Source organism: Mirounga leonina, unplaced genomic scaffold (genome assembly GCF_011800145.1).
Source record: "Mirounga leonina isolate KUSES-001 unplaced genomic scaffold, KU_Mleo_1.0 Mir_178, whole genome shotgun sequence".
Classification (NCBI taxonomy): Eukaryota; Metazoa; Chordata; class Mammalia; order Carnivora; family Phocidae; genus Mirounga; species Mirounga leonina.
The window spans coordinates 28,813,353-28,840,817 of record NW_023270464.1 but is presented as its reverse complement, the minus strand read 5'-3'; the positions used below and the strand labels follow the sequence as shown (position 1 = coordinate 28,840,817).

General features: G+C 49.1%; 1 protein-coding gene and 1 long non-coding RNA gene across 3 annotated transcripts; one reads left to right on the top strand and one right to left on the bottom strand.

Moving 5' to 3' along the window:
- Window positions 1-2,927: 2,927 nt before the first annotated feature.
- On the bottom strand, window positions 2,928-22,295 carry HYKK (hydroxylysine kinase). Of its 2 annotated transcripts, none has more exons than XM_035024314.1 (5): window positions 22,208-22,295; window positions 17,327-17,695; window positions 15,604-15,743; window positions 10,667-10,850; window positions 2,928-4,379 (listed from the first exon to the last, which is right to left on the bottom strand). In XM_035024314.1, exons 2-5 carry the CDS (start codon window positions 17,670-17,672, stop codon window positions 3,919-3,921), a joined length of 1,131 nt encoding a protein of 376 aa, XP_034880205.1. In that variant the 5' UTR covers window positions 17,673-17,695; window positions 22,208-22,295; the 3' UTR covers window positions 2,928-3,918. The 2 variants fall into 2 exon arrangements, with proteins under 2 accessions (XP_034880205.1, XP_034880206.1); XM_035024315.1 differs by having other exon boundaries at window positions 17,327-17,677; window positions 22,208-22,283.
- On the top strand, window positions 22,233-25,532 carry LOC118023142. The gene is made up of 2 exons (XR_004682680.1): window positions 22,233-23,163; window positions 23,530-25,532. It is a non-coding gene; the product is annotated as an uncharacterized LOC118023142 (long non-coding RNA).
- Window positions 25,533-27,465: the final 1,933 nt, after the last annotated feature.

The window sequence follows — 27,465 nt, the reverse complement described above, 5'->3', positions numbered from 1 at the left end:
CGACGGGGCTCACGAGCCCCCCCACCCCCACTCAGGCCACGACGGGGCTCAGAGCCACCCCCCTCCGCCCCGCCGCTCAGGCCTGGACCGGGCTCGACGGGGACAGAGCTCTTGCTGGTCTCAGCCTCCTTCCTCATCGGCCCGCCCGAGTTAGGGCCATGCCTACTAGCAAGGCGCACAGCATTTAGCTTGGCTGACACTGTTCGGTGTCTGTTCGCTCTCCGTCCCTCCACCCTTTTCCCTGCGGCTCCGGTCCCTCTGTCATCCTGCTGTTCATGGTTTAAGTTGCCTTGGGTTGCAAGGTTGACGAGATCGGGGTTACTATGGGGTCTCTCCTCCACGCAGAGGCCTACAGGGCAGGGACTCTGTCCTCTTCCTGTTGGGTGAAAAATTACTCCTGGGGGATCTGGACTCTGAAGAAGAGGTAGTCTGGGAAGGAGCTGTATTTTGAGACCTCCCCAGTCGCTCCTGCTTCCCGGGCATACAAGGAGGTGAGCCAGGCAAAATGGCAGAGGGCCCCGCCCCGATGGGCCGCTGTGCATCCTCAGGCCCAAGGGTACCTCGGAATCTCCGAGGATCCCTGCCGCCTCAGTTCATTCTTCAGAATTAGACAAGCGATAACTAAGAGTTATGTGAGAGGCAGAATCTCAGGTCGACAGAAGAGCGATTCGGTGAGAAAAAGGGCAGAAGGAAGAATGAGTTGACTAGTTTGGGTGACCGAGCAGTTGAGCCTGATCAGAATGAAGGAGACAACAAAGGAAGTAAAGGAGGAAAGGCATTTGAGGCCAATTTGTAAGATGCCTTCGATGCCAGAATTTTTTTTTCTGTAGGTCACGGGGAGCACTAAAGTGATGTTTTAGGAGGATGAGGCCTCACGGTGTCCCATCCCACGTGTTCCTTTCACAACGTGGTGTGGCTGCTTCCCATTCAGAGGCCCTGTGTCCCCTTGCCTTGAATCTGGGTGGGCCTGTGACAACAATAGAAGTTAACACTGTATGACTTCCAGCAGTTGGTCATAAAAGATGATAGATGATAGATGTCTTGGACTCTTGGGATGGTCGTTCTTAGAACATGGAGAGGTGTTCTGCCACCAGCTCAGACGAGGTCCCAGCATCCCCTGCCTGATCCGTGAGTGAAGACTGCTGCCGATAGTTTTAGTCTTCAGTCACTGAATTTACCCCAACCCCCAAATCAGCTCCCAACGGGGGCCCAAGCATTTGTGGAGCAGAGACCAGCTGTCCCACTGTCTGAATTTATACCTGCAGAATCCATGAGACACTAGTGATTGAGATTTAAGCCACTAAGTTTTGGTTAAATTGTCACACAGCAATATACACACCTAGAGTTTTTATCTGCCTTTAAAAGGATGGACGTAGGTTGGAGAGATTAAGGATAAGAATGCCAGAAAGTAAGGTTCTTCTGCAGCCTGGAGGGGATAAGAGCCCAGACAGAAAAAACCACTTGCAAGAGCAGAGTTTTGCTGTGCACAAGGGCACTGATCCCCAAATCTAGAAATGGGTTTTCTCCTCAGTGGTTGCAAGGACGAGAGACTGACTCTTGTAGAAATGCATTCCTTCCAGCAGTTTATTAAGGGTGTGCTAGGGGCCTGGCATGGAGCTAAGAACAGGAGATAAATACTATTTAATTTATGCCACCAAAGACGTGGGTGGGTTTTTTTTTTAAGTTTGTTTATTTTTAGTAACCTCTTCACCCAGTGTGGGGCTCAAACTCATGACCCCAAGATCAAGAGTCACAGGCTCTACCAACTGAGCCAGCCAGGCGGCCCTATGCCTCCAGAGTTTAAAACTACGCAGAACTGACTGACTGGAGATAAGCTAGGACAAACACCAACTGATAAACTACCAGTGCCAGGCAGCGCATGTTTAAATATCGAGATAGTGGCCAGCAACATTTGCATTAGGAATTCAGTGAAGGAGAACCCAAGTAAGAAGGAGATCTGTAGAGTTTCATGGTGTAAGAGAATGAACAATGGTCTGGGGGTGAAATCCAAGATTCCGTTCATTTTTCTGGTCCCCAATTTCCTGAAGAGTCAAGCTAGATTAAAAAAAAAACAATGGGGGCGCCTGGCTGGCTCGGTGGGTTTGATCTTGGGGTCGAGAGTTCAAGCCTCACGTTCGGGGTAGAGATTACTTTAAAAAAATAATGACAAAATCTTTTTTTTTTTAAGATTTTATTTATTTGACCGAGAGAGACACAGCGAGAGAGGGAACACAAGCAGGGGAGTGGGAGAGGGAGAAGCAGGCTTCCCACCAAGCAGGGAGCCGGATGCGGGGGCTCAATCCCAGGACCCTGGAACTATGACCTGAGCCGAAGGCAGATGCTTAACGACTGAGCCACCCAGGAGCCCCAGTTAATGACAAAATCTTAAAAAAAAAAAAAAAAAAAAAAAATATATATATATATATACACAATGCCTTAAATTTCAGAAGTGTAAGTGCTTTCATGTGAGTGATCTCATTTGATCCTGATACAGATGTGCTCACGCGTGCGTGCATGGTGGGTGGGAGAAGGAGAAGACTAGGACCCTGGCTCTGTAAGTAAACTCCTCATTTGAAAATGGGAATTAATCATTGCATTGCTTCTCTCGGGGGTTTGTTGTGGAGATGAAATGAGATAATGCATGTAAAATACTGTGATATAATAAGAAATACAGTTTGGTTTTCGTCCTGGTTCTGGGACAAAGCCTCTAAAACCCTTGTAATCTCCTGAATGGTAGGGGAGAGAGGAGTGTCTTTGTTACTCATCATAAACCCCTATCAACTACACCTGAATTTCCTCTAACGAGGCGACTCCACAGACAGAGCAGTGGTTGTTCACATATATTGAAAGAGACAACACTGAAAGGGTGTTTGAATGACCAGGCTTGTAGACTTGAGACGTCTTAGAGAACGGACAAACCCACAAGAATAAGTAAAGAGCCATTTAATAAATCATACGAAGAGAGACATGAAGAGAAATCAGCGAAGGAAACAGAAGTATAATGAACGTCAAGTACACGGTGAGCTACGGTTCACCAACATTACATATTCATATGAAAAGAACCATAAATGAGAGCGATTTTAAAATATCTGCTTAGAGACTTTCTTAGTGTCAACCTGATAAGTAACTGTGATGTTTAGGTAGCTCACTCAGGAGTTGGTGGCCTTGCCCAGAGGTCTTTCTTGGCTTCCTCGCAGGCCCAGTGCCTTCCAGCATCCATCTCTAGAGGTCCAGTTTCAACTACCCTCTCAAGCACATTAACACTTTTTCTTATGAACACTGTCTGTATCTTAGTCTGTGCCGTATCTTCTCACACCTTTCTCTTAGCGTACATTAATTTTGCAAACATCCTTTGAAACCAGGGGGAAGCGCTGTATCAGGTATAAAAAAAGGGATGAGAGACGAAAAAATAGTTTGATGTAGTCTCTGCCCTTAGGCTACGGACATACTCCAGGATACCAGGTGACGTGCCATAATGAAGACAAGAACAGTGGGGTTCTAGAGAAATGGAGCAACAGGAGGAGGCTTCACAGAATTGGTGCTGTGTTATCCAGGTGCCTGTGTGACGCCCAATTTTTAAAATATGTGAATCTGTCCATACACATGTGTTCCTTTCAAAGTTTAGCACAGTCACTGAGCTCAGGGCTGGAACAGTCCTTGAGAGATTATCTGACTCCAAACATCCTCCTGCATGTTTTATACATGAGGCTAGCTGGACCCCCAGAGAGACGTGCCTGCTCAGGGGGCACTTGCGTAAATTTAAAGAGTGGTCGTGAGATTGCTTGAAGGCCTTTGTGGTTTCACGGGCACTGGTCTGTTCCATCAGTTCATTTCTCACTGTGCAGGGAAATCCTGGGTAGAATGAGATTTGGTCCCCTTGGGTTTTTCATGATCGGAGCTCATGTGAAGGCTCCCGGGTCACATGGAGACCCCAGAGTCGTAGGACCTGGCAGTTTCAAACCAGATTTCTTCCACAGCCTTCTGGCCCATGTCAAACATCTGCTGCAAGTGCTTCCACCCGGTTTTTGCGGTAATCATGAGATAGTCTTTGTTCTCTGGGTGTAGCTGGCAAGAATATGCAGCGATGACGAGGGACTGGCAAAAGCGACCGCACACGAGGAGAAACAAGGCACTCCTCTCTACGGGCGTCAGCGGGATGACGCTCTCAAACCCTGCAAGGACGTGACCTCCCACGTGTACGGGACTCTTGCTCTCAATCATCATGTACATGATGGTGATGGCCACTTCAAACACATAGTAGCCGTAGCTCATGTCGCCGAAGTCCAAAATCCCAGACACTTGATATACAGCATCTCCAAAGGCTGACTTGCTGGACTCCACTAAAATATTATGGTCATTAAGATCTCCATGATTGATACCTACAAGGAGAAAAATCAAGCCATGGACAAACGGTTAATTCCCCAGCTCCTTCTCTGCCCATTTCCTGTTTCTCGGGCATGGCCACTCAAACGGGATGAGCAGTCAGAGGTAGAGTCAAACCCTATTTTTCCTGAAATGAAAGAATTTCCTCTGAAAGGAGGAAAAAGCAGTTAATTTCAGTGGTTGTATTTGCTTTCGCTTCTAATCAGTACAAGGCCAGATGATGCAAGTTGTGGTCGTTGCAAACCCCTGGTTCTGACTGCTAGCAGAGTGAAGGGAGAGGCAGAACTGCCCCAACCAGAAATATTTAAAAAGAATATACATATGTTCATATTATTATATGAAACAAAGAGTCCTAAGGGCACCTGGCTGGCTCACTCAGTGGAGCATACAACTCTTGATCTTGGGGTTGTGAGTTTGAGCCCCATGTTGGATGTAGAGATTGCTTAAAATAAAAAAATCTTAAAAAAAGAAAACAAAGAAAAGCAAAAGTCCTAGAATGGGCCAGATGTGTCTTTATTTTAACCTAGGATTTCCCCCCCCAAATTTCTGATGACAAATAATTCTGAATTTTCCCAGTCTTTTGATTACTAGATTAGATGCTGATATCCAAGTTAGTACCACTCAAAGTGGGGGTCTGTGGTCAGTGCTGGTCCACAAACTCTTACTAGTGTGTATGAGATAAAAACAGAAATTGAGAGTGTTTAGAAAAAATTTAGAGTGTTTATAGCAATTTGTCAGCTAAGAGCATGATCAGTGGACGTATCCCATTAACAGTGTATAGACCAGTTCGGTGTTATCGGATTCACATGATAAGTCGTATGTGGTGCAAGCTATGAACTGGTCATGAACAGTAGGATCATGCAGCAGGCTGCAGTGGGTTGGGGAAAAAAAACATACCTGTCTTCTATCAGGAACAGTCTGAGAAATTCTGATTTAAAACCCTGGCTAAGATCAGGGAAATCCAAATCAAAACCACACTGAGATACCACCTTACACCAGTTAGAATGGCAAAAATGGACAGGGAAAGAAACAATAAGTGTTGGAGACTTTGTGGAGAAAGGGGAACCTTCTTACACTGTTGGTGGGAATGCAAGTTGGTACAGCCACTTTGGAAAACAGTGTGGAGGTTCCTCAAAAATTTAAAAATAGAGCTATGCTATGACCCAGCAATTGCACTACTGGGTATTTACCCCAAAGACACAGATGCAGTGAGAAGAAGGGCCATATGCACCCCAATGTTCATAGCAGCAATGTCCGCAACAGCCAAACTGTGGAAAGAGCCGAGATGTCCTTCAACAGATGAATGGATAAAGAAGATGTGGTCCATATATACAATGGAATATTACTCAGCCATCAGAAAAGATGAATATCCAACTTTTATATCAACATGGATGGGACTGGAGGAGATTATGCTAAGTGAAATAAGTCAAGCAGAGAAAGTCAATTATCATATGGTTTCACTTATTTGTGGAACATAAGGAATAGCATGGAGGACATTAGGAGAAGGAAGGGGAAAATGGGCAGGGGGAATTGGAGGGAGAGATGAACCATGAGAGACTATGGACCTGAGAAACAAACAGGGTTTTAGAGGGGAGGGGGAAGGGGGGATTGGTTAGCCTGGTGATGGGTATTAAGGAGGGCATGTTCTGCATGGAGCACTGGGTGTTATATGCAAACAATGAATTGTGGAACACTACATCAAAAACTAATGATGTAATGTATGGGGATTAACATAACACAATAAAAAAAATTCATGTATTGAAAAAATAAATAAATAAATAAAATAAAATAAAACCCTGGCTAAGGATTAGGAAGAGATGAGGGCGTCCGTAAGCATGAAGCATTTAGTCATGTCCTTTACGATAAGTGTGTGATAGAAAGTCCATAACATTCACTTCTGAGTATAATGCCGATTTCTTCTATGTGACTTGGGATTGTGTAAATCATGCCTAAGTAATTTAGCACAGTGGGTAACATGCAGAAACAATGAACATTATTGTAAACCACAGATTCTAGACGACACATTTGTGAAATTGGGAGGCATTATAGAATTGATGCCATATCATGGTTTCACTGGCAACGTTTTTTCTTCCTTAGCGGCAAAGTAATGATGCATCTTATGCAATCAAGTGGGATTTTAGAATCGATGAAATATGTTACTTCATGAATGCAATCTGTATTTATGCAAGTATTTTATTGCTTCTATCCACATGTCCAATGGCCTATCAAGAAATGCTAGAGCTAGTTAATGCCTGGGGAAAAAAATGACAAAAGTTGTTGAATTTGAGAATTAAAGAAACAGAAGGTGTTCTGATCAAGGTGGCAGAGTGAATTCATTCTTTGATACATAGTAATGATGAAAATAAAAAGAGAAAATAAAGATACAGCCAGCCTCAAAAACAAGATCGATCTATATACTAAAACACAGAAAAGGAATGCAGCCACAGTCTGTCTCCTGTGCTCCAGGTCAGCAATGTGCATTACCCCTTTGGGAGAACTGGAACCGGAACTGCTACCTGCTGGGTGTAGGAGAAGGCTCACTACATGATGCGAAAGGCAGTGGAAGGCCTACCAAACTCATAAAAGGATGACAAATCTGCTCCCAGTCCACTGCTCAGACTGCTGTGGGTCCACAGAGGCAGAAGGACAAAAGCAGAACCTTGAAACCAAATGCAAAACCAGGCTGCTGTGTGAATACATTCTTTGTCAAGTCATTCTAGTTACCAAAGTCTTAATTCAGTTTTGAGTTAGTTTCTTTTTTTTAAGATTTTTAAATTCTTTTTTAAGAAACACAACACCCAACATGGGGCTTGAACTTACAACCCCAAATCAAGAGTCGCATGTTCTACAGACTGAGCCAGCCAGGGGCCCCTCAAGTTAGTTTCTTTTGGCTCTTGCTCATGGTGCCTTATTTCCTTGTGTGCTGATATATAGTATGTTCTCTGGACCCAAGGCAATGATTCTAGAAAAATAACCAGAAGAACTACTATGAAGCAGACGATGGGGATTAATGAGTGCACTTATGGTGATGAGCGCTGAGTAATACACGGAAATGGTGAATCACTATCTTGTACACCTGAAACTAATATGACACTGCATGTTAACTATACTGGAATTAAAACAAATAATAATTAAAAAAAATTTTTAATTAAAAAATAACTTCTAAAACTGGAAAACATAATGAAAGAAATTAAGAATGCAGTGGGTGGGTATAACAGACTAGACATAACTTAAGAAAGAATCAATAAACTAGAGGACATGTTAGAGAATTATCCAAAATACAGCATGGGCACAGAAAAAATGAAACACACACACACACACACACACACACAGATGAGAAGAGACAGAAGATTTAGTGAGAAGACCGAACATGAACTTAACTGGAGCTCAAAAGGAGGAAAGAGAATAGGGCTGGCAAGAATTTCCTGTAACTGATGAAAGACAATATCCACACACAGATTTGAGAAACCCAAGCATATTAAGAAAAAAAATCATTTAAGAAAAAGAGAACATCCTACAAGAACCCCAAAGGGGAAAAGGCAGGTAGTCTTCAAAGGAGCTACAGACCGACAGCTGACCTCTCAGCAGGAATGGAGAAGCTAGGAGACCCTGGAACCCTAAAACCCCAAAACCCTGAAACCTGAAGTCCTATAGGCTGTGAAATATTCTTCAAAAATGAAGAGAAAATAAAAACATTTTCAGACACATAAAATCAGAGAGAATTAACCATTAGAGAACTGCATTAGAGGACATTCTAAGGGATGTATTCCAGGCAGGAAACAAATGACACCAGGCAGAAAGCTTGAGGTGCTGAAAGATATGAAACCAATATATGAGTAAGTCTAAGCAAACTTGGCTATGAAACAAAAATAATAATGTATGGCCATGTCACTTTTTTTGGCCTTGACATATGAACAGAAGTGACATCACTTCAGGGCGGAGACGTAAGAGAAGGTGTACGGTCTCCTACATTCTCTTTCCCCAACTACAGCAACACTCCAGTTGGTGAAAGTTCCATGTATCTGGATCCCAAAGTGCGAATACACAGAACAGAACCCCGACCAATCCATGCCGGACATACAGCTGGACTTGGAACTAAATCTTTGCTATTGCAGTCCACAATAATTTGGGGGCTATTTGTTACTGCAGCAGAACCTTGCCTAGCTGATACACAGTGTGGTTTGGGAGCAGAGACGGGTAAATAGAACAGGGGAATAAAATAGAGAGCCCCCAAAACATTTGATTTATAGCAGAGGTGGTACTGCAAAACAAAGGGAGAAAAGATGGCTTTTTAATAAATGTTGGTGAAAAAGTTACCAGCCATAAGAAAAATTTACACCATATGTATATTTCAGATGGCTTATAGACCTATAATGAAAAGCAAAAACTATAACACTTTAGTAAGATAACATAGGAGAATATCTTCCTGACCACAAGGTAGGGAAAAATGTCTACACAAGGCACAAAACACTAACCATGGAACAGAAGATGGATATGTTTGAAACCAAGAAATTAAAGACTGTTCATCAAAACACATCATAAAGAGAGTGAAAAGGCAAGCCACAGAAGGGGACAAAATATTTGCAACACATATAACCAATGAAGGATTTGTATCCGGAAAATATTCTGAACTTCTAAAATCAATGAGAAAAATCCCAGTAGAAAAACTGACAAAAGACTTGACTAGGGCACCTCACAAATGAGTTTATCCAAATGGCCAGTCAATAGGGAAATGTAGAGTAAAACCACAGTGAGAAATCATTACATTCACATCAGATTGGTGAGAGTTAAAACGTCTGATGATGGCAAGGGTGTTGAGCAATGAAAACTTTCACCCTCTGCTAGCGGTAGCATATGGTCGTGCAACCCCTTTGGGAAACTGACGTCATATCGTAATGCTGCATGTAGACGTGTCCTATGACCTAGCATGCATGATGTCATACACCCAATAACCAGATGAGAAATGAGGGTAGCTTGGGCCAAGCGGTAGTAGTAAAGGTGGGAGAAAGTAAAATTAGAACTGGTAGAATTTGATTGCATGTGAGGTGTGCAAGAAAGAACCAAGTTAAGGCTGCCAACTCCCAGGTTTTTGGCTAGATCAACAAGGTGAATGGTGGAAACCATTTTAATGAGACGAAGATGAGTTGGGGGTGCAAATTTGAGGGGGGAAATCAACTCTGTTTTTATGCGACCACCTTGCGTTATGTTTACACAAAGTAAATGCTATGGATGGAATTGTGACTGCCCCCCCCCAACAATTCATATGTTGAAGGCCACCCCACCCCCCGCTGTGTGGTGGTATTTGGAGATGGGGTCTTTGGGGGGGTGGGGCCCTCATGACGGGATTAGTGCCCTTCTAAGAAGAGACACCAGAGAGCACAGTGCTCTCTGTCCACCACATGAGGACGCAGAGAGAAGGTGGCTGGAGCCTGGGAAAGAACCTGACTGTGCTGGCACCTTGACCTCAGATTCCCAGCCTCCAGAACCGAGGGAAATCTGGGCCTGCTGTTTAAGCACCCCTCCGTATCCATACTTTGTGATGGCAGCCGGAGCTGAGCACGACTGAAAGCAGAAGCAAGAGGGAGCTTGCTGCCTATGTCAGACTTGCTGCAAGTGCCCCTTCCTTCCTTGTCCTTTGACCTGTGCTTCATGCCCTGTCAAAGGCTGCTTCCACCCCGGAGAAACTGTCATCCACGTCCGTAAGGAGATATGCACTAGCATGCTCACCGGAGCCCCGTGATGTAGCAAAAAAAATGGGAACCAACCTAAAATTCTATCAACAAGAGAAAAGACCAAAAATAGCACAGTACGTTCAAATAAACTATGGTACATACATGCTGTGGAATACTATTCAGCAGTTAAAATAATGAACTAAATAAATGAGCTGGAACTACATATACGAAATGGATCAATCCAGAAAACATAATGTTGACCAAGAAAAGCAGGTTGCAGGACAGTAACACCGTCTGATACCATCTGACGATGGAAAACATGCAAAACATTACTGCACATAATTTATGAACATGTATGTAGTAACGTTATTAGAACATGTGCAAATTCCGTAGGGAGGAAAGAGGTGTGATCATGTAAAGTTTAGAGAGAATTTCAGATGTGGAAATTTTACGGGAAGTAAAAGTACTATTCTTTAAAAACCAGCAGGAGCAAACACGGCAAAATTGTAAGACTTGGTAAAACTAAGTTGTATCTTCACACTTTTCTGATGCTCTGAAACTTGACAATTTAAATAGCAAGAAAAACATTTACTTGATCGGGGGATACTCACACTCTCGAAAATGACTTAGTTTGGTCAGGATTTCATCCTTGAACAGCTGAATGACCTGCACGACAATCTCCCGGTTTCGGTTCTGGCCCAAGGCATCCAGATATTTCTCCAGAAGAGGAACGTTTTTCAGATTCCAAATGAAGTTCTCCCGACGAAGACTACTTAACTGTGGGTGATGGAATTTCTAAATCAAAGACAAGAAACTCTCAGAGTCTGGACAGTTAGAGTGACCCCGAGGCACAGCTGGGTGGGCGAGAGACCGCCCTCCCAGGCCTGGTCCGACGTGCTCCGTTAACCCCCCACGGGATGGTGCTGACCACACATCTGAGCAGGCGCTCGTCGCTCTGAGGGCACGTCCCCATCTCGCTCGGTCCTCGTAGCTGTGTGACGGGGACTCCCCGGAGCCCCGGCAGGAGATGGAGACAGAAAGAACTCTGTTCTCCCCAGACGGCCTGCCCCTCGTTACCTGTCTGCCCTCACCTTCCACCACATTCGCAGACTCTCCTGCAACCACAATGGCCTCCCTGCTCTTCAGGACCACGCCTCCACGCCTGCACACCTCCACCCCACGGCCCCTCCGTCTGAAGCTTCAGCCCTCTCTCCAGTCCTTCGTATCCCTCTCCTCCGCTGAGGATTTCTTTCCAAGCTCTTAGCACGTGTTGCTAACACTCTCCAGAGTTCACCCTCTGGCCTTACCGTCTGTCCTCACTGGAACATAAGCCCCGTGAAGGGCCGGCGCTCCGCGTTTGGTCTGTCTGCTCGCCCCCTGCGCCTACCACGGTGCCTGGTTCACAAAACTCACTGCTCAAGCCATAGTTGCTGAATAAATGAATGTTCTCTGGATAGAAAATTCTAGAATGGCCAGGGCCTTTAGACTTGGGCCACTCTATCTGGAGTTCGAAATGGCTCTGACCATCACTGCACAGAAGGGGAAACTGAGTTCTGGATGATCGGGTGAGTCAGTATTCGCCGCGGGCTGAGGGAGCGCCTGAAGGCGCCTGGGCGGCCACCCAGTGGAGCACCTTTCAGTTCATTGGACAGGACTTCTCATGCAAGAAAGACACGTTCCAGGACAACCCAGGAGACAGGCAACACATACAAAGAAAAAACAAGTCTCCAAAAACGGTACGTGCACTATGACATGTGACATATTCTGGTGTTCTGTATTTTATTCTACTTCTTTAAAAACGTTCCTCTCAATTGACTTTGACATCCGTTCTCGAGACCCGGAGTTTGGACTCCCCTACCCCCCATGCTCCCACTATCCCCACCACGTGCTCGCTAAGTAGCCTTGGTCGGAGCACCTCGTGCAGGGGGTGCTTTTTACGCCTGAACAGCTCTGCGCGCTCCCTTTGGCTGAGCTGAGCTCTCTCTCCACCAGCGTCCGTGCCCCGGGTTCCAGCGGTGACCTCGGGCCGTCTCCCACTGACTGCCACCACATAGTCCCAGATGGCCCTCCTGCCCCCCAGAGTCCCCTCCTCTGCAGAGCCAACCTTCCCGGTGTCAGGTCATCCTCATGTGACATGGCTTGACCCTCCTGACCACACGGCGCGTTGAGGGCCAGTGCAGGTCACAGGAACATTCTGCACAGTAAGCACAAAAATGCTGTAGAAGCTGTGCTCTTGGGGGGGTAAGAGTGGACATGACAGGGAAGAGAAAAGTGTTCACCCCGTTCGCACTGTTGGAAAGCTTTACCATGCGTATTTCTTACTCTCATTTTTAAAGAAAGTACAATAGAACGCTCTCGTCAGGCTTCCGAGGGAGCACCGGTCCACCCAGGGAAGGTTCTGGGTCCGCTCCTAAAATGGTGGCGCTGTTAGCCATGCAGCCCGCAGGCGAGGGTCTGGGCTCCGGAAGGAGAAGTGGGAGAGGACCCGGATCCAGCCTGGGGATCCGACACTCCGGGTTTCGGCAGGCTCTACTGCTTACTCTCTCGGATCTGTTTCCTGAACAGTAAAATCTGAGCATCAACACCAGCCTCACAGTCATCTTTGCTAAACGAAGACATGCAATAAATAAAGACCTCAGACATAATGGCGCCCAGCACATGCTTGTTGAATGTGGACGTTGCAGCTTCTGGCCCTCGGTGCACCAATCCGAACGTCGGAGGGTGTCCTCACTACTACGTTAAATGTAAACATCCCAGAGGAAGGGCACTGACGGTCAGACTGGATGAACCAGCAAGACCTCACATACCCAGCCTACGAGAAACACTTCCAATACAAGACTGTGACAGAGAGCAGCCAAGAATTTCCTCCACTCGTTCCCAGGAGATTGTAAACATCAAGTCTCTGGGACAGATAGCGTAACGATCCCCTAAATCTTTTTTTTTTTTTTTAAGATTTTATTTATTTATTTGAGAGAGAGAATGAGAGAGAGAGAGCAGGAGAGGGGGGAGGGTCGGAGGGAGAAGCAGACTCCCTGCCGAGCAGGGAGCCCGATGCAGGACTCGATCCTGGGACTCCAGGATCATGACCTGAGCCGAAGGCAGTCGCCCAACCAACTGAGCCACCCAGGCGCCCACGATCCCCTAAATCTTACTGCTGGGGTTTTCCCAGCCCCACCCCTTCTCTCACTTAGCTCCTGCTAAGGCTCCACCTTACTCTTCTAAAACCCCAGCCAGAGGGGAAGACACTGTGGGCAGGCTGACCCCGTAGCCACGAGGGGGCACAGCGTGAAGTCAGGGGAGGCTGGTGAGCTTTCCTCCAGGGCATGAAGCCCTCGCCTCCACAGGTCTCAGCCCCTGCCAGCCCCCATCTCTGATACTCCCCGTCTTCATCCCTCTGCCCTTTGTTCTAGGCTATGGAGGCTACCTCGTGATTGATGTCGGGGGAGAGGGCTGCCTCCCTGTGCGCTGGGCTGTGTCCCAGGAGACACAGGTTAGAATCCATGCCCTGCTCAGCCCCTCCTTCTCTCATTGCTGAACATTAAATCAATCACCAAATTTGGTTGGCTCTGTCTCCGAAATATATCTTGAACCTTTCCTCGGTTCAAGCCCTCAATCAGCTTTTATTTGATTATTCATTCGCTTCCTAGATGCATTCCATCCAGTCTGGCTCTCTGCCAATCTGTTCACCATATCAGTCCACAGAGTGCTATAAAGTCGAAATCTTTGCCTGTTTAAAAAACTCTCCAGGGGGCTCCTGGGTGGCTCAGTCGTTAATCGTCTGCCTTCAGCTCAGGTCATGATCCCAGGGTCTTGGGATCGAGTCCCGCATCGGGCTCCCTGCTCCATGGGAAGCCTGCTTCTCCCTCTCCCACCCCCCCTGCTTGTGTTCCCTCTCTCGCTGTGTCTCTCTCTGTCAAATAAATAAATAAAATCTTAAAAACAAAAAACAAAAAACAAAAAAAAAAACCTCTCCAGGCTAGGGCACGTGATGTGATGAGCACTGGATGTTATATAAGACTGGTGAATCACTGATCTCTACCTCTGAAACTAATAATACATTATATGTTAATTAATTGAATTTAAACTAAAAAAAAGGAAAATAAAAATAAAAACCCTCCAAGCTCCCTAAACTCCTTAGTATCATACATGATAATGTATCTTATAATCTGACCACTGTACATCTCCAATTTTGCTCCCTGTCTTGCTCTCTTGGAAACCAGCAGCCACGAAGTGAGGATGTTGGGCCATCCCGGAGGATGAGAGGCCACGTGGAGAAGAACCGCAACACCCCACCCGTGGGGCTGAGCTCCCTGCTGAGTGTGGCTGCATGCGTGACCCCAACCCACACCCCACAGAGCAGAAGGTCCACTCAACACACAGAGACGTGAGAAATAAATCTGCGTTTGAAGCTGTAAGTTTTGGGATGGCTTGTTACACAGCGGCAGATAACTCGCACACAGCTCAGTAAGGCCAGCGACAGAAGGAGGTCCAAGTTCAGAAGTCACAAGAGGAGGAGCATGGGGAGAGAGGGGGCCAGGGGACATTTCACAGAGGGGGTGATGCCCGAGCCATGTGCTGAAGGACACGCGGAGTTTGGCTGAGCAGGGAAAGGTCCCGGTGGCTTGGAAAATGGCACGCGTGCAGATGCGTAAGACAGAATGGCCCCATCGGGGATCCACAAGGAGGGACGGGGAGAAGCGGCGGAGGGGGGCACAGATGGACGGATGGACGGAGGCCTTGAGGGGGTACAGGCAGGACGGGGCTCGCGGGGCCTCACACGGGGACCTTGGCCTCCACGTCGAAGCAGCGAGAAGCCACTGATGGGTTCCCGTGGTCGGATCTGTCATTTTAAAAAGTAACTCTGGACTGGCATAAAGAATAAACTGGAGGAAAAGCATGAATGCAGGGAGGCTATGGTGGTGAGTGAGGACAGTCAAGGCAAGAACGGAGGGCCGATGGGCCACAGAGTGGCGTGAAGTGTGGAATGAGCGGGATTCACGAGGGACTGGAAGTGTTTTACTCATACAAACTACTTCTTGGCATGTGTGTCAGCTAGGACGGGGGACCATTGCTCTTCCCCCAGAGCCTGGCACGTCGGAGGTGGGTTGTGGGCGGCTCTGGGGAAACACCTGTCTCCCACGGTGTCGCTTCCACAGAACAGATCGCCTGAGCATGCATCATTCCGCCCCACGTGTGACGGAGCTTCAGCTTCACCTCCAGCTCCGGCTGACCACACCTCGCTGGATGAGCACCGCAGGGGTGACTTTGTGAGTACAGACTGCTTTCAGGGAGCAGCACAGAGAATACCAGGACTGTCCAGAAATGTGGGCAATCTTGCCGAGACACCAGCGAAGCGCAGACCTGGGCAGAAAGAGGCCTCGCGGTCGTGAAATTCTCGCATCAGCGGCCCTATTCCCCTCCCTACACCCTTCAGGAGGCACCAGACCTAAGAGGGGAGTCTGACCCTGGGTTTATTCATTAAGTAAAATAAGTCAAAATTAAACAAATAAACAATTCTTATAAACAAGCTAAGCCCCCCACGTCCTACCTGCAAGGTCTCATCCAGTTTGCCGGCAAGCCTCCCAATCTCGTACAGCAGCTGGGGGCTCCTGGGGGTCTCGGCAACGGGTCTTCCCGGGAGGTATGACAGCAGCCTCACCAGGTGGCTTGGGACTCCGGCGCCGCCATCTGGATGGAGGCAAGCACATCCTGTCAAGTGTTCTCAGGAAAACGGCCGGGGGCTGTCCTGCCTTGGTCATTATGACCCTGGAGAATCACAGAAGTCACCGAGCAAGAGCAATACACGTGCTTCGCTGCAGTGGGTCCGCAGGACTCCACGAAGCTGGGCCGGACAGACGGACGGACCCCGGGCACCGACCCCGAGCACCACAGCCCCAGCCCTAAACATCAACCGCCTGCAGCAGAACGGGCTAAGACGCCTTTTCATGTGTTTCCACTGAGGACAGTGTGATAGGAGGAATGACAGCTTCCGAGGCTCCTGCAGGGGCCAGCTGGGAAAAGCCCGAGGGTCGGCACAGGGCAGAGCTCCCCCTCGGGGACGGGCGTGGGCCCCCGCTGTTTGGAGTGATGCAGAACAAGACAGAATGGGTGACCAGCTCAGTGGAATCTCCAGCCTTTAAAATACTCCAGGACTGCTCTGCATTGACTGCAGGCTCATCTTAGAATGTCAGCATTTACAGCGGAAAGGGCCTGAGTCCCACAGATGAGGACGTGCAGCCTCAGGAATGTGAAGCGGTGTGCCCCAGGTCACCCACACAAAAATGACAGAGCTGGGATCAGAAACCCCTGATTTCTAGTTCTCTGTTCCTTCCACTCTTCCACAGCACCAAAATACACAGCTGGTCTGATGAGTAAAAATGTTTAATTATTGGGGCGCCTGGGTGGCTCAGTCGTTAAGCGTCTGCCTTCGGCTCAGGTCATGATCCCAGGGTCCTGGGATCGAGCCCTGCATCGGGCTCCCTGCTCGGCGGGAGGCCTGCTTCTCCCTCTCCCACTCCCCCTGCTTGTGTTCCCTCTCTCGCTGTCGAATAAATAAATAAAATCTTAAAAAAAAAAAAAAAGTTTAATTATTTTTCTATTAAAAAAAAAAAACTTTCCCTAACTCCATGTGCCCTTAGTGAGTCATTCATCAAGTCCTTTCTTTCTTTTTAATTTATCTGAGAGAGCAAGAGAGAACGCGTGCAGGAGGGGCAGAGGGAGAGGGAGAGAGAGAATCAAGTGGACTCCCGGCTGAGCGCCGAGCATGGAGCCTGACATGGGGCTAGATCCCATGACCCCGAGATCAAGATCCTGAGATCACGACCTGAGCCACCCAGGCTCCCCAGTCAAGTCCTTTCTAAGGGGAAGAGTCACAACAGATCCGCGCTCCAACTACTTCTGAATCAGAGCCCCCGATCTGCACTTTGGGGATGCTGTGCTTCCCCCGGGGCCACTGAAGAAATAGCCACGTCTGGGCGCCTGGGTGGCTCAGTTGGTTAAGCAACTGCCTTCAGCTCAGGTCATGATTCTGGAGTCCCGGGATCGAGTACCGCATCAGGCTCCCTGCTCAGCGGGGGGTCTGCTTCTCCCTCTGACCCTTCCCCTCTCATGCTCTCTGTCTCCCATTCTCTCAGATAAATAAGTAAAATCTTTAAAAAGAAATAGCCACGTCTACACTTGGAGCTACGAACCCATTCTCGGTATTTCTACTTGTAGCCAAAATGCAGTAATGTATGTGGACGGGGATGACCAGCGAGGTGCTGGGCTCTTACCTACGGCCATGAGACCGGTGAGGTTGCCGGCCACAGTGTGACGCACAGAGGCTGTTGGGAACCCAGCAGCTCTCAGAAACATGGTGACGTGATTCTGCACTTCAATCAGCTCTGGAGTTTTGCTGGACTCGGTGTTGCTTATTTTGAGAACGTACTCAGTTGGCCCATCTGTAGTGTCTTTGGTACTTGAAATGCACACGTGAAAGTTCTGGTCATCATAGCTAGGAAGCGGCTGGATCTTGGAAACTTTTAACCCAAATACCGATTCCACTAATGCAGAGGCTTGTACGTCACTGAAAGTAGGTTTGGCAAGAGCGTGCGATTGCTGATCATCTCCATGTGACATTATGTCTAGGGAAAACAAACAATCTAGGAAGAGGACACACAATGAATACGTTTACTTAAATGATTTTTCTTAAGACAGGCCCATCATGTTGCTCAATATTGATTCTATACTACTTATTAATTTTCACTCATAAAGTTAAAAAAAATCAAATTAGTAAATGGCATAAAGAAGTAGGTGTTTGGGCAGGTGAATAAATTTTTTTTAAAGATTTTATTTATTTATTTGACAGAGAGAGACACAGCACGAGAGAGAACATAAGGGGGGGGGTGGGAGAGGGAGAAGCAGGCTTCCCACTGAGCAGGGAGCCCGATGTGGGGCTCAATCCCAGGACCCTGGGATCATGACCTGAGCCGAAGGCAGAGGCTTAACAACTGAGCCACCCAGACGGCCCATGAATAAATATTTTTGTATCATAGATTATTTTTAAAGTCACCTTGCAAAGAGAAGGTAGGAAAGCACCTGGTATCCCCTAGTCCAATTCCTACTCTGCTCCCCCTAGCAACTGTATTCACAGGAAAATTGAGGTCGCGACGGGTGAAGCACCTTGCCGAGACACACCAAGTTACAGTAAGGACTCTGCTCTCGAGACTCCTAACCCGTGGTTCTGTCCCTTTGACCACGTTACCGTCAGCTTGGGGCTAAAACATAAATTCAAATACAGTGATCTTACTCTGCTATCCACAAGTTTTGCTGAGTTATAACCTCACCATCTAGCTCATCGCGCACACTTCCAGTATAGGAGTGTGGGCTGGTGCTCAGAGCACCATGAGAAGCACTGGAGGAGATGCCAAGATGCACTTAGGGGGCCTCTGGAACACGAGGCAAGTCAGCTCATGGTCACAAATATCCTAACAGTGAAACACTCAAAAACTGTTCAAAACAACCATCATGAGGCGGTTATAAACTGAGAATGCCAAAGAACCCTGACCTCAGTATAAGCCTGAAGTGCATGAATTAATACTGAACTGACTCAGTTTACCTTAAATTGTAAAGAATAAGTTTTCTACAGCCAAGTAGAATAAGGGCTGGAAATAAAAATTATGGGCAGTTATATGGGGCTGCCTGGCTGGCTCAGTGGGTAGAGTGCATGACTCTTGATGTCGGGGTTTTAAGTTTGAGCCCCACGCTGGGTACAGAGATTACTTAAAAATAAAATCTAGGGGTGCCTGGATGGCTCAGTCAGTTAAGTGCCTGACTCTTGATTTCAGCTCACGTCTTGATCTCACAGTTGTGAGTTCGAGCCCTGTGTTGGGCTCCACATTGGGTGTGGAGCCTACTCAAAAAAAACTAAAAAAAAAAAAAAAAATTGCACACACTCGGCATCCCTCAAAAGCATCTACATGATCTAGATACAGCAGAGCAGGGCTTCTGAACATACTTCAAGAACCAAATATTGAAGTTCCTTGCATGCTCACTTCCCTCTTTTTCCAAAATAGCTTTATTCCAATCCTCCCTTCATACTAAATGGTAAATAACTAATAACATCTTGGGGGTGGGTTGCATTTCAGGGCATGATTCTGATTGCTGTTCAAGGGATGTAGTGTTATACAAGAAGAATCTCAAGAAGAGTTAGCTCTTATCCATAGAAATCAGAATAGCTATTGCTTCTGGCTGGAAGGTGGATGAGGAAACTTTCCAGGGGAACATTTCTATATCTCGACTATGCTTTGGTTACGTGGAAGTATACATTTGTCAAAACTTAAAACTTAAGTAAGCATAAGATCTGTGAATCTCACTGCTTGTAAATTTTACCTTAAAAAAAAAAAAAGTCCCTGTGAGAGATTGGCAAGGACAAGGGGCTGAGGGTGGGCGAGGTCTTAGGACTTTCTCAGAGCTCCCAAAATCACACTGTTCCCCGTGAATGTCTAATCACTTCAGATCTATGAAAGCCAAAGCTCACCTTACTCCAGTGACAAGAGGGGGATAAAATTCAGGGAGGAGCCCTGGGGCTCTCCCATATGACCCCCTCCCTGCCTCAGCCCTGAGTCTATTGCCTGATGACTCAAGTGATGATAAGAATATTAGCCAAGGGGCACCTGGGTGGCTCAGTCAGTTAAGCATCTGCCTTCAGGTCAGGTCATGATCCTGGGGTCCTGGGATTGAGTCCTGAGTCGGGCTCCTTGCTCAGCAGGGAGCCTGCTTCTCCCTCTGCCTCTGCCCCTCCCCCTGCTTGTACCCTCTCTCTCTGTCAAATAAATAAATAAAAACTTTTAAAAATTTATTTAAGAGAGAGGGACAGCGAGAGAGGGAACATAAGCAGGGGGAGTGGGAGAGGGAGAAGCAGGCTTCCCGCGGAGCAGGGAGCCCGATGTGGGGCTCGATCCCAGGACCCTGGGACAATGACCTGAGCTGAAGGCAGACGCTTAACGACTGAGCCACCCAGGCGCCCATAAATAAAATCTTAAAAAAAAAAAAGAATATTAGCCTAAAATGCCATTCCCCTCCCCCTCCCTGCCTTCCTAGATCCTCTTTCCCAAAGTGATTTCTACCCCCCCGAAGCCTGCGACCAGCCCCTCCCGCCACTGGCCAGTTTCGACCACCTGTCATAGTTACTGCATTCTTGCCAATCACTTCTCATGTTCACTTTCTGACCAGAATATTTGTTTCTGGTTTTGTTCACAAATGATGTTGTGACTAAGCCTGAATGGGGTTTCAAAACGTAATCCTTAGACCGGAAACTTCTGAGAACCAACATATCCTGTCACACTGGGCTTTAAGACTTGACATGAAATGTTAACATTCCTTCTGGAGATTTACAAACTGATAAAAGGCCAGTATTCACAATACTTTAAATTCAAAATACCTGAAGGCTTTAAATCCAAGATGAATTGGATTCATAGTTTTTCAACTCCTAAAGTGTTAAGGATGTCAAAATAATTCAGAATTTGATATGAATTACAAATCCGTAAAGATAGAAGGAACCTAGGAGGCAAGTGGAGGTGGCCAGTCTCCCTTCCAGCCTAGAAAATGTTCCCAGACCTTCCTCGAATGGGGCTCACGAAGCCTCTGAAGGAGTGGAAAGCAATGTTGGCAGCTCTCGCCATCAAAAGACAGTCTGGTACGTAAAAAGTAGCTGTGCTGGTCAAATGTATATTACCACAATAAAAAAATGAGATGGAGGGAAAAAAAGTTGTTGTGCTGGGAGAAAGAAAGCGTATTTTGGTCCCAGCTGTGCAGCCAAGACTCCGAAACTGTGGACTAGTCACATCTCCACTAAATAGGAGTTGGACAGATCCACCCTGGAAGTCCCTTGAAACTCTGACTTTCTAGGCTTCTACAGTTCTTTCTTTTTTAAGCTTAAAATTGCCTTTTTTCTTTGTATATAAGGACTCAAATTATCAAACTAATGGCACAGATCAAGTCAGCTCCTGAAAGTAAATGAACACAAAGAAAGAGATGTGTTTGTCAGAGCAGTCTGTGTTCCCCGAATGTCTGGGGTGTATGGAGGGGACAATGAAGAGAATCCAAATCCTGGAAGTGCTGGTCTACACTTGCTGCCAGAGGGCTTTACGGAGCTTCTGAGAAAGCATCCAGGAAGCAGATGTTTTCCAAGCCCACACCTGGCCCGTGCTTGATTCCCATAACCTTTGTCCCACACCCAGAGGGTCTGGACCTTCAACTCTGCCCTGTGTGCAAGGTATCCAGGAGGAAACACGAGTATTCTGGGCTCTCTGCCCTCCTGGCCAGATGTTACAAAGTCTGGTTAGCTTCTACTCAGGACGCCCTGCACACATGCCCTTCTCCCACGATGCTTCTGCTCCGTCCTCACAGGACGCAGACTGGGGTCGTACCCAGGGAACGTTCATGTCCCTTGTGCCCAGCCCAGGGCCCCATCCTGGGCCGCCGGAGGCTCCGGGGGTCCTCCCGCTGGGGCAGGAGGGCCACGGAGGGGCTGGCGACCTGAGAGGCAGGAAAACAAGGAGGCGGGGGCCCACAGGTGAGGGGGCTGCAGCCCCGGACCCCGTCCCCACGGGAGAGTCGGAGGCGGGGGCGCACGAGTGAGGGGGCTGCAGCCCGGGACCCCGTCCCCACCCACAGCCGCCCCTCCGCCAGGGTCCTCACGGGAGAGTCAGAGGCGGGGGCGCACAGGTGAGGGGCTGCAGCCCGGGACCCCGTCCCCACCCACAGCCGCCCCTCCGCCAGGGTCCCCACGGGAGAGTCGGAGGCAGGGGCGACGGGTGAGGGGCTGCAGCCCCGGACCCCGTCCCCACGGGAGAGTCGGAGGCGGGGGCGCACGAGTGAGGGGCTGCAGCCCCGGACCCCGTCCCCACCCACAGCCGCCCCTCCGCCAGGGTCCCCACGGGAGAGTCGGAGGCGGGGGCGACGGGTGAGGGGCTGCAGCCCCCGACCCCGTCCCCACGGGAGAGTCAGAAGCGGGGCGCACAGGTGAGGGGCTGCAGCCCCCGACCCCGTCCCCACCCACGGCCGGCCCTCCGCCAGGGTCCCCACGCCAGTGCGGGAGAGTCGCACCACAGGGCCCCCCGGTGCACCCCCAATGCCGGCGGGGCGGTCCCCGCTCTCCCCTGCCGGCTCACCCGCAGCGACCCGCGATCCCGAGGGCGACACCGCTCTCCAGCAGCCCTGGATCCTGCCCTGGACCCAGCCGGAGCCCACGAGCCCCGACTTCTGATTGGCCCCTCGCGATCCCCCGCCGCCAATCAGCGCACACTACTGGGGGGCGAGGCTGGGCCGCGGACCGCCCCGCCCCGCCCCGCCCGGCGGGATCGGGCATCTGATTGGCTTTCCGCACCCCTGCCCCGCCTTCTCCCGGTGGTCACCCACTCAGAACCCGGCTACCTCTCGCGAAATTGGGACTCGTGTTTCTGATTGGCTCCTCGAGATCTTGCCCCGCCCCCTGGCGGACGGCCACTCGGCCGGCCTTCTGCGCCCGAATGGCACCTGCAGCGGGGTCCGGCGCCCCCCGCGGCTCTGCGGGCGGTCTCCCCCGGGATTCGTTCGGGGCGTCGTGCTCTCTCCCCTCGCCTTGCGTCCGGCTGCCGCTGGAGCCCGTTCCCCGGGGCCGCCTTCGCCAGCGCGACCCGAGGAGGCCGGGCCGGCCCCGCCGGGAGTCCTGCCGCGGCCCGCACGCCCCTTCGCCGCGCCCGGCCACCCAAACTCCGGCTCGGACCGGCCGCTCGCCCCAGGCCCGCGGGCCGAGCCGCAAGTGGGGGCGGGGCGACGGGGCCAAGAGCGGGGCTGGCAGTCAGGCCGGCGTTCCTGCCCGGCGGCCGAGCCCTCCCCTGCAGGAAACCGCCGGGCGCCCGCCGGGCGCGGAGCCCGGGGGTCGCGGCGCCAGGCAGGACTTCTCGGCGGGCCGGAGCTGTGGCCTGCGGTGCGGTCTCCGTGGTTCAGTCGGTGCCCCTCCTCCGGTGCGAGTTCCGCACCCCCCTGCGGGTGGAGCACCCCCTCCCCCCGGGGGGTCCACGTGGGGTCCTCCGGCCTGGTCACCTAGAGGTTCCCCAAGCCCCTGTCAACCTGGCTTCCTTCCCAGGTCAGTGAGGTTCTTCTCTGCTCGGCTCTCCTCTCCAAGGATGATGGGGCCCCGGGGCTTTCCTGTCTGGAAATCCCTTCAGGGTGTCAGACCAACTTTGATTCCCATTTCCCACAACCGGAATGTGACTCCTCCTGGCCTCTCAAGGCCCTCAGCCTGCTGCTCCCCAGACAGCTCCTGACTTCCCTCCATGGGTCTGTCTACTCTCTGCTCTTCTTGGGAGGAGGGGATGGGGGTGTAGACTGAACCTGGAAAGTGTGAGAGATGAAGAGGCAGGGCTACCAGGTCCACACCGGCCCCTTTCCATCCAGTGCCTTCTTTAGATAGGCTGTTTTATAACCTGCCCTTTCATTTTTCTTTTTTAAGTAATCTCTACCCCCAGCGTGGAGCTCGAACTCAGGAGGGGCTGCAACCCGAGGGGCAGGAAAACAAGGAGGCGGGGTGCACAGGTGAGGAGGCTGCAGCCCCCAACCCCATCTGCATCCACGGCCACCCTCCGCCAGGGGAACACCATGCTTCAAGCACTGAGCCAGCCAGGTGCCCCCGCCTTTCATTTTAAATGCGCAACTCTTTGTCTTTAATAATATCCTCATGCATAAATCTTTCGTGCATTTCTGACGTCCTAAAGATACACTGCTCGGTCATATTCCTGAATCCAAGAGAATGAACATTTCTAAGGCTTGTAATACATGCTGCCAAATCATGTTTTTCCTCAAAATGACAATACTGGATATCCTAGTGAAAAAAGCACCAATCTGGTAAAAAGATCCTGCCACTGTTGGATTAACAATTGTTAATCCCCACCTGGCCACCTGGGACAGGTAAGTAGGGGCTCTCAGAGATCAGTGTTCAACACCTGGAGGGAAACGAAATGAACCATTTGCAGAGTGAGACTGCAGACGTGACTTTATAAAATGTCCCGTAACACGTTAACAGCCCGGTCCATCAAAGCTCCTTTAACTGTATGTTGCAGGTTGCTTAAAGTGACATCGTCACCATACAAGCACATTCTGTGGGGACTTACTGGTGTAAGAGATGTTGCAGTTTTGACGTTATACTAAACACAAGCTTTTTTACAGACTGGTATTTTGGAAAATGTATCAGACAACTCACATCACATCAGAACAAACAGGCTGCAGCTCACCTAATTTATAACTAAAATCCCAAAATGGCATCAAGGGAGAGCCGTGGACACTGATGACACTTCCCTGGACTCCGGTATTCTAACAGCCCGTGTCGGCACGAGCCTTTGTAACGCACGCTTCGCAGAACATGGAACGGCAATCTTCAGAAAATTCTTAATCACGTACCAATCTTGGTTTATAAATACCAAAATCTCTACCCCGAATGTGGGACGTGAACTCACGACCCTGCGATCGAGTCGCGTGCTCTTCCGACCGAGCCAGCCAGGCGCTCCTATGAATACCAAATTTTAATAAACTTTAATTCCTCACTTAGGTTGCTAGTAAGAGTGGTAAAGGGCAGATATTCTTAGGTTACACACCATCGTTCCAGGATGGAGGCGCACGCCCTGCTCCCAGCTCCGGCAGACTAACGAGCGGCCAGTGGAGGGAGGAGGCAGCTGATCCCAACATTAAGAGGCTCATGAAAACACAGCATCTCCATCCTGCCTCCTCAAGAAAAAGCCGTTTCCTCCTGTAATTCACAGCTAATAGCACACCACCAATTCAGTCCCAGACGCTGACGTGAACATGAACTACCTGCATGCAGAGATCGTGGAACGGAGATTATGTGCAGTTCAACTGTGGAAGGACCAGCTCCTTCATTACATCTGTATGTAGCGTGTAGGTGCAGCAGAGTGCTTTAGGACACACAAATTAGGGGGAACCAGGACCAGGAGGTGATTGTAGAAATTACATTTTCAGCGTGATATAAGTCTATTTAACCATCCAAAGGCAGCCTAGGGGGACCCGGCACAGTAGACCTTCCCCATCTCATGAATGTTCAGGGAAAGGTTGCCCGGCTGGCTATTATCTGTACCAGGGATCCTGCTTTGGGTAAGGGAACAGTCTTGTCACTGTAAAATGTGATTCTACGGACCTGAGAACCTGTTGGGACAAGCCTTGCATGGAGTTTGACTTCCCTCACGGTTCCCACGAGGCTACCCCTCCCCAGGATGAAGGGCCCACGATCACCCTGGTTTCCACTCCCATTGGCCCCAGACTGGCAAGAGGGACGGGGATGACCACGGCTCTTTCTGGCAGTCATAGCGGGAATGACTAATCTCTCAACATTTACGTAAACATCCTTGAAGAGGAATTTCTGGATGCCGTCCTATTTAAGTTACGGTGTTTTATTTTCAATCACCACAAAATATTTTATAACAAGAGGTATGTGATAATACAATTTTCTTTATTAAAAATAATTTACAGCATCAGTAACATATACACAATTGTCATCAACTGAACTTTGCCTCCAATATATTTTTATACAATACTTAACATTATTGAACTTAAAACTGTTACACTGTTTTGTTGGCTTATTAAATAATGGACAATGATTTCTAGTTACTTGAGATACATGGGTTCATAGTCATATATTATGTGTAAAATTGATAGAAACATCAGCACTGTCACACCTCAGGGGAAAAGCCTAAGTCTGTCTGCTCCCCGCTTTATTCCTCCAAGTCAATCAACATCCAGGATCGGAGCACCTTCTCCTAAACCTAAAGGCAAAGACAGATGTCTTCTAACACGACAGAAAAACATCAGTGCAATCGTGTCCCCTCCTCCTGTCACCCCCCTTCGAGAAGGCGAACGCGCTCGCCACGGCCCCCGTATGCCGGCGACGTCGGCGCTGGACACTCTTCCCGCGGAACCGGTAAGGCGATGCCCTGCCACGCGCTGAGCAGTCCGGCCACGGCGACTGTGACGCCCTCTCGTTCAGAAACCGACGACCACCGTCGCCTCGGACACGTTCAGCTGTGGTAACGCAACGCGGCGGCCGGGCAGAAGGCCCTCTAGTCTGGTTGTCCAGGAGCAGCAACACCAGAAGGCCGGAAACATGGCAACGGCAGGCGGCCGCGTTTTTCAAGATGAAAAAAGTGCTGCTCTTGCGAATGCCTCTGGAGCCGTACTCGAATCACAGCACTCGTTTACTTCTCTCTCGTGCCTACTGTTCTTCCCTTCCACAATATTGTGCATCTTTTTAAACACCAAATGACCCAGACACAGTCAACAAAGGCGGTAAACCAACGAAAGCATGAGCTGTCACCTCTGCACACAGAGCGCCTGGCCAGGGCCAGGGGCGTACGGCGCACAGCGGGGTGCACACCCAGACCCTCCTCTCCGACGCCGGCCACGCTCGCCAGGCTCCCTGCTCCGCTGTGTGGTCTGAGGTCTGCCTGTCCTGGTGCCCGACCAGGCAGAGGGGAAACGCAAAGGCTCCGCTCAGAGCGCCAGCCGGCACCAGCCCGGCCTCCTGGCCCGGCCGTTGGACCCCTGCCCACGGCCACGCCTCCGCCCACGGCCACGGATGACACAGACATGTCCCCACGCAGACGGTCTGAAGACACCGCCTCCAAGCATGCAACAGGGACGTTAACATTCGACTCGTCACTCCCCCTAATTCATGTTTTCATGTAAATTAAACACACGCATGGACAGATACACGGGCGAAACAACGTATCAAGAACACAGCATGAAAGTACCACAGAAAACAGTTTTGAAAAATTTAAATAAAGAAGGGAAATCATTTTCTCAGACTCCAGTCCACGTGATTGTCTGAACACAGATTTGCAGACTATTTTCAGAAGACTGAGATTGTGTGAGTGCTTCTGTGCCAAGTTCTCAGCGGTCTGCACCTCCCACTCTAGTAGTTTTGGCTAAAATTCAGCAGAACACAGTCCTTCCTTCTGTGCGGGACGTGGGATGACCGAGCCACAGCAAACCAACTGGGTCAGAGGAAGACCTCCACGTGAAAGAAAATCTCTACAATTAACCTTTTGCTAAGTTTAATTTCTTAATTTAAAAAAAGGCATAGAACTTTCTGGAATTAATTATCCAACCTTTTTCTTAAAAGTCGCCAAACGTCTTGTTGACAGAATAGACGTGTGTGTGGAGAAAGTAGGATATCCAGACAGCAACAATTTAAGTGTTTTATCCTGATAGCTTTGGTTAAAACAGAAACATAATTAATAGAATCATGCATCCCAGGTAAAATAAGGACTCAAAATGACGGAAAAACAATTTTTAAATACTTAAGAAATAACTAACATTTAAAAAAATGCTTAGAATTGAGCAGCAACCATATAATCTAGGGTGGATAATTTAAAAGTCTAGT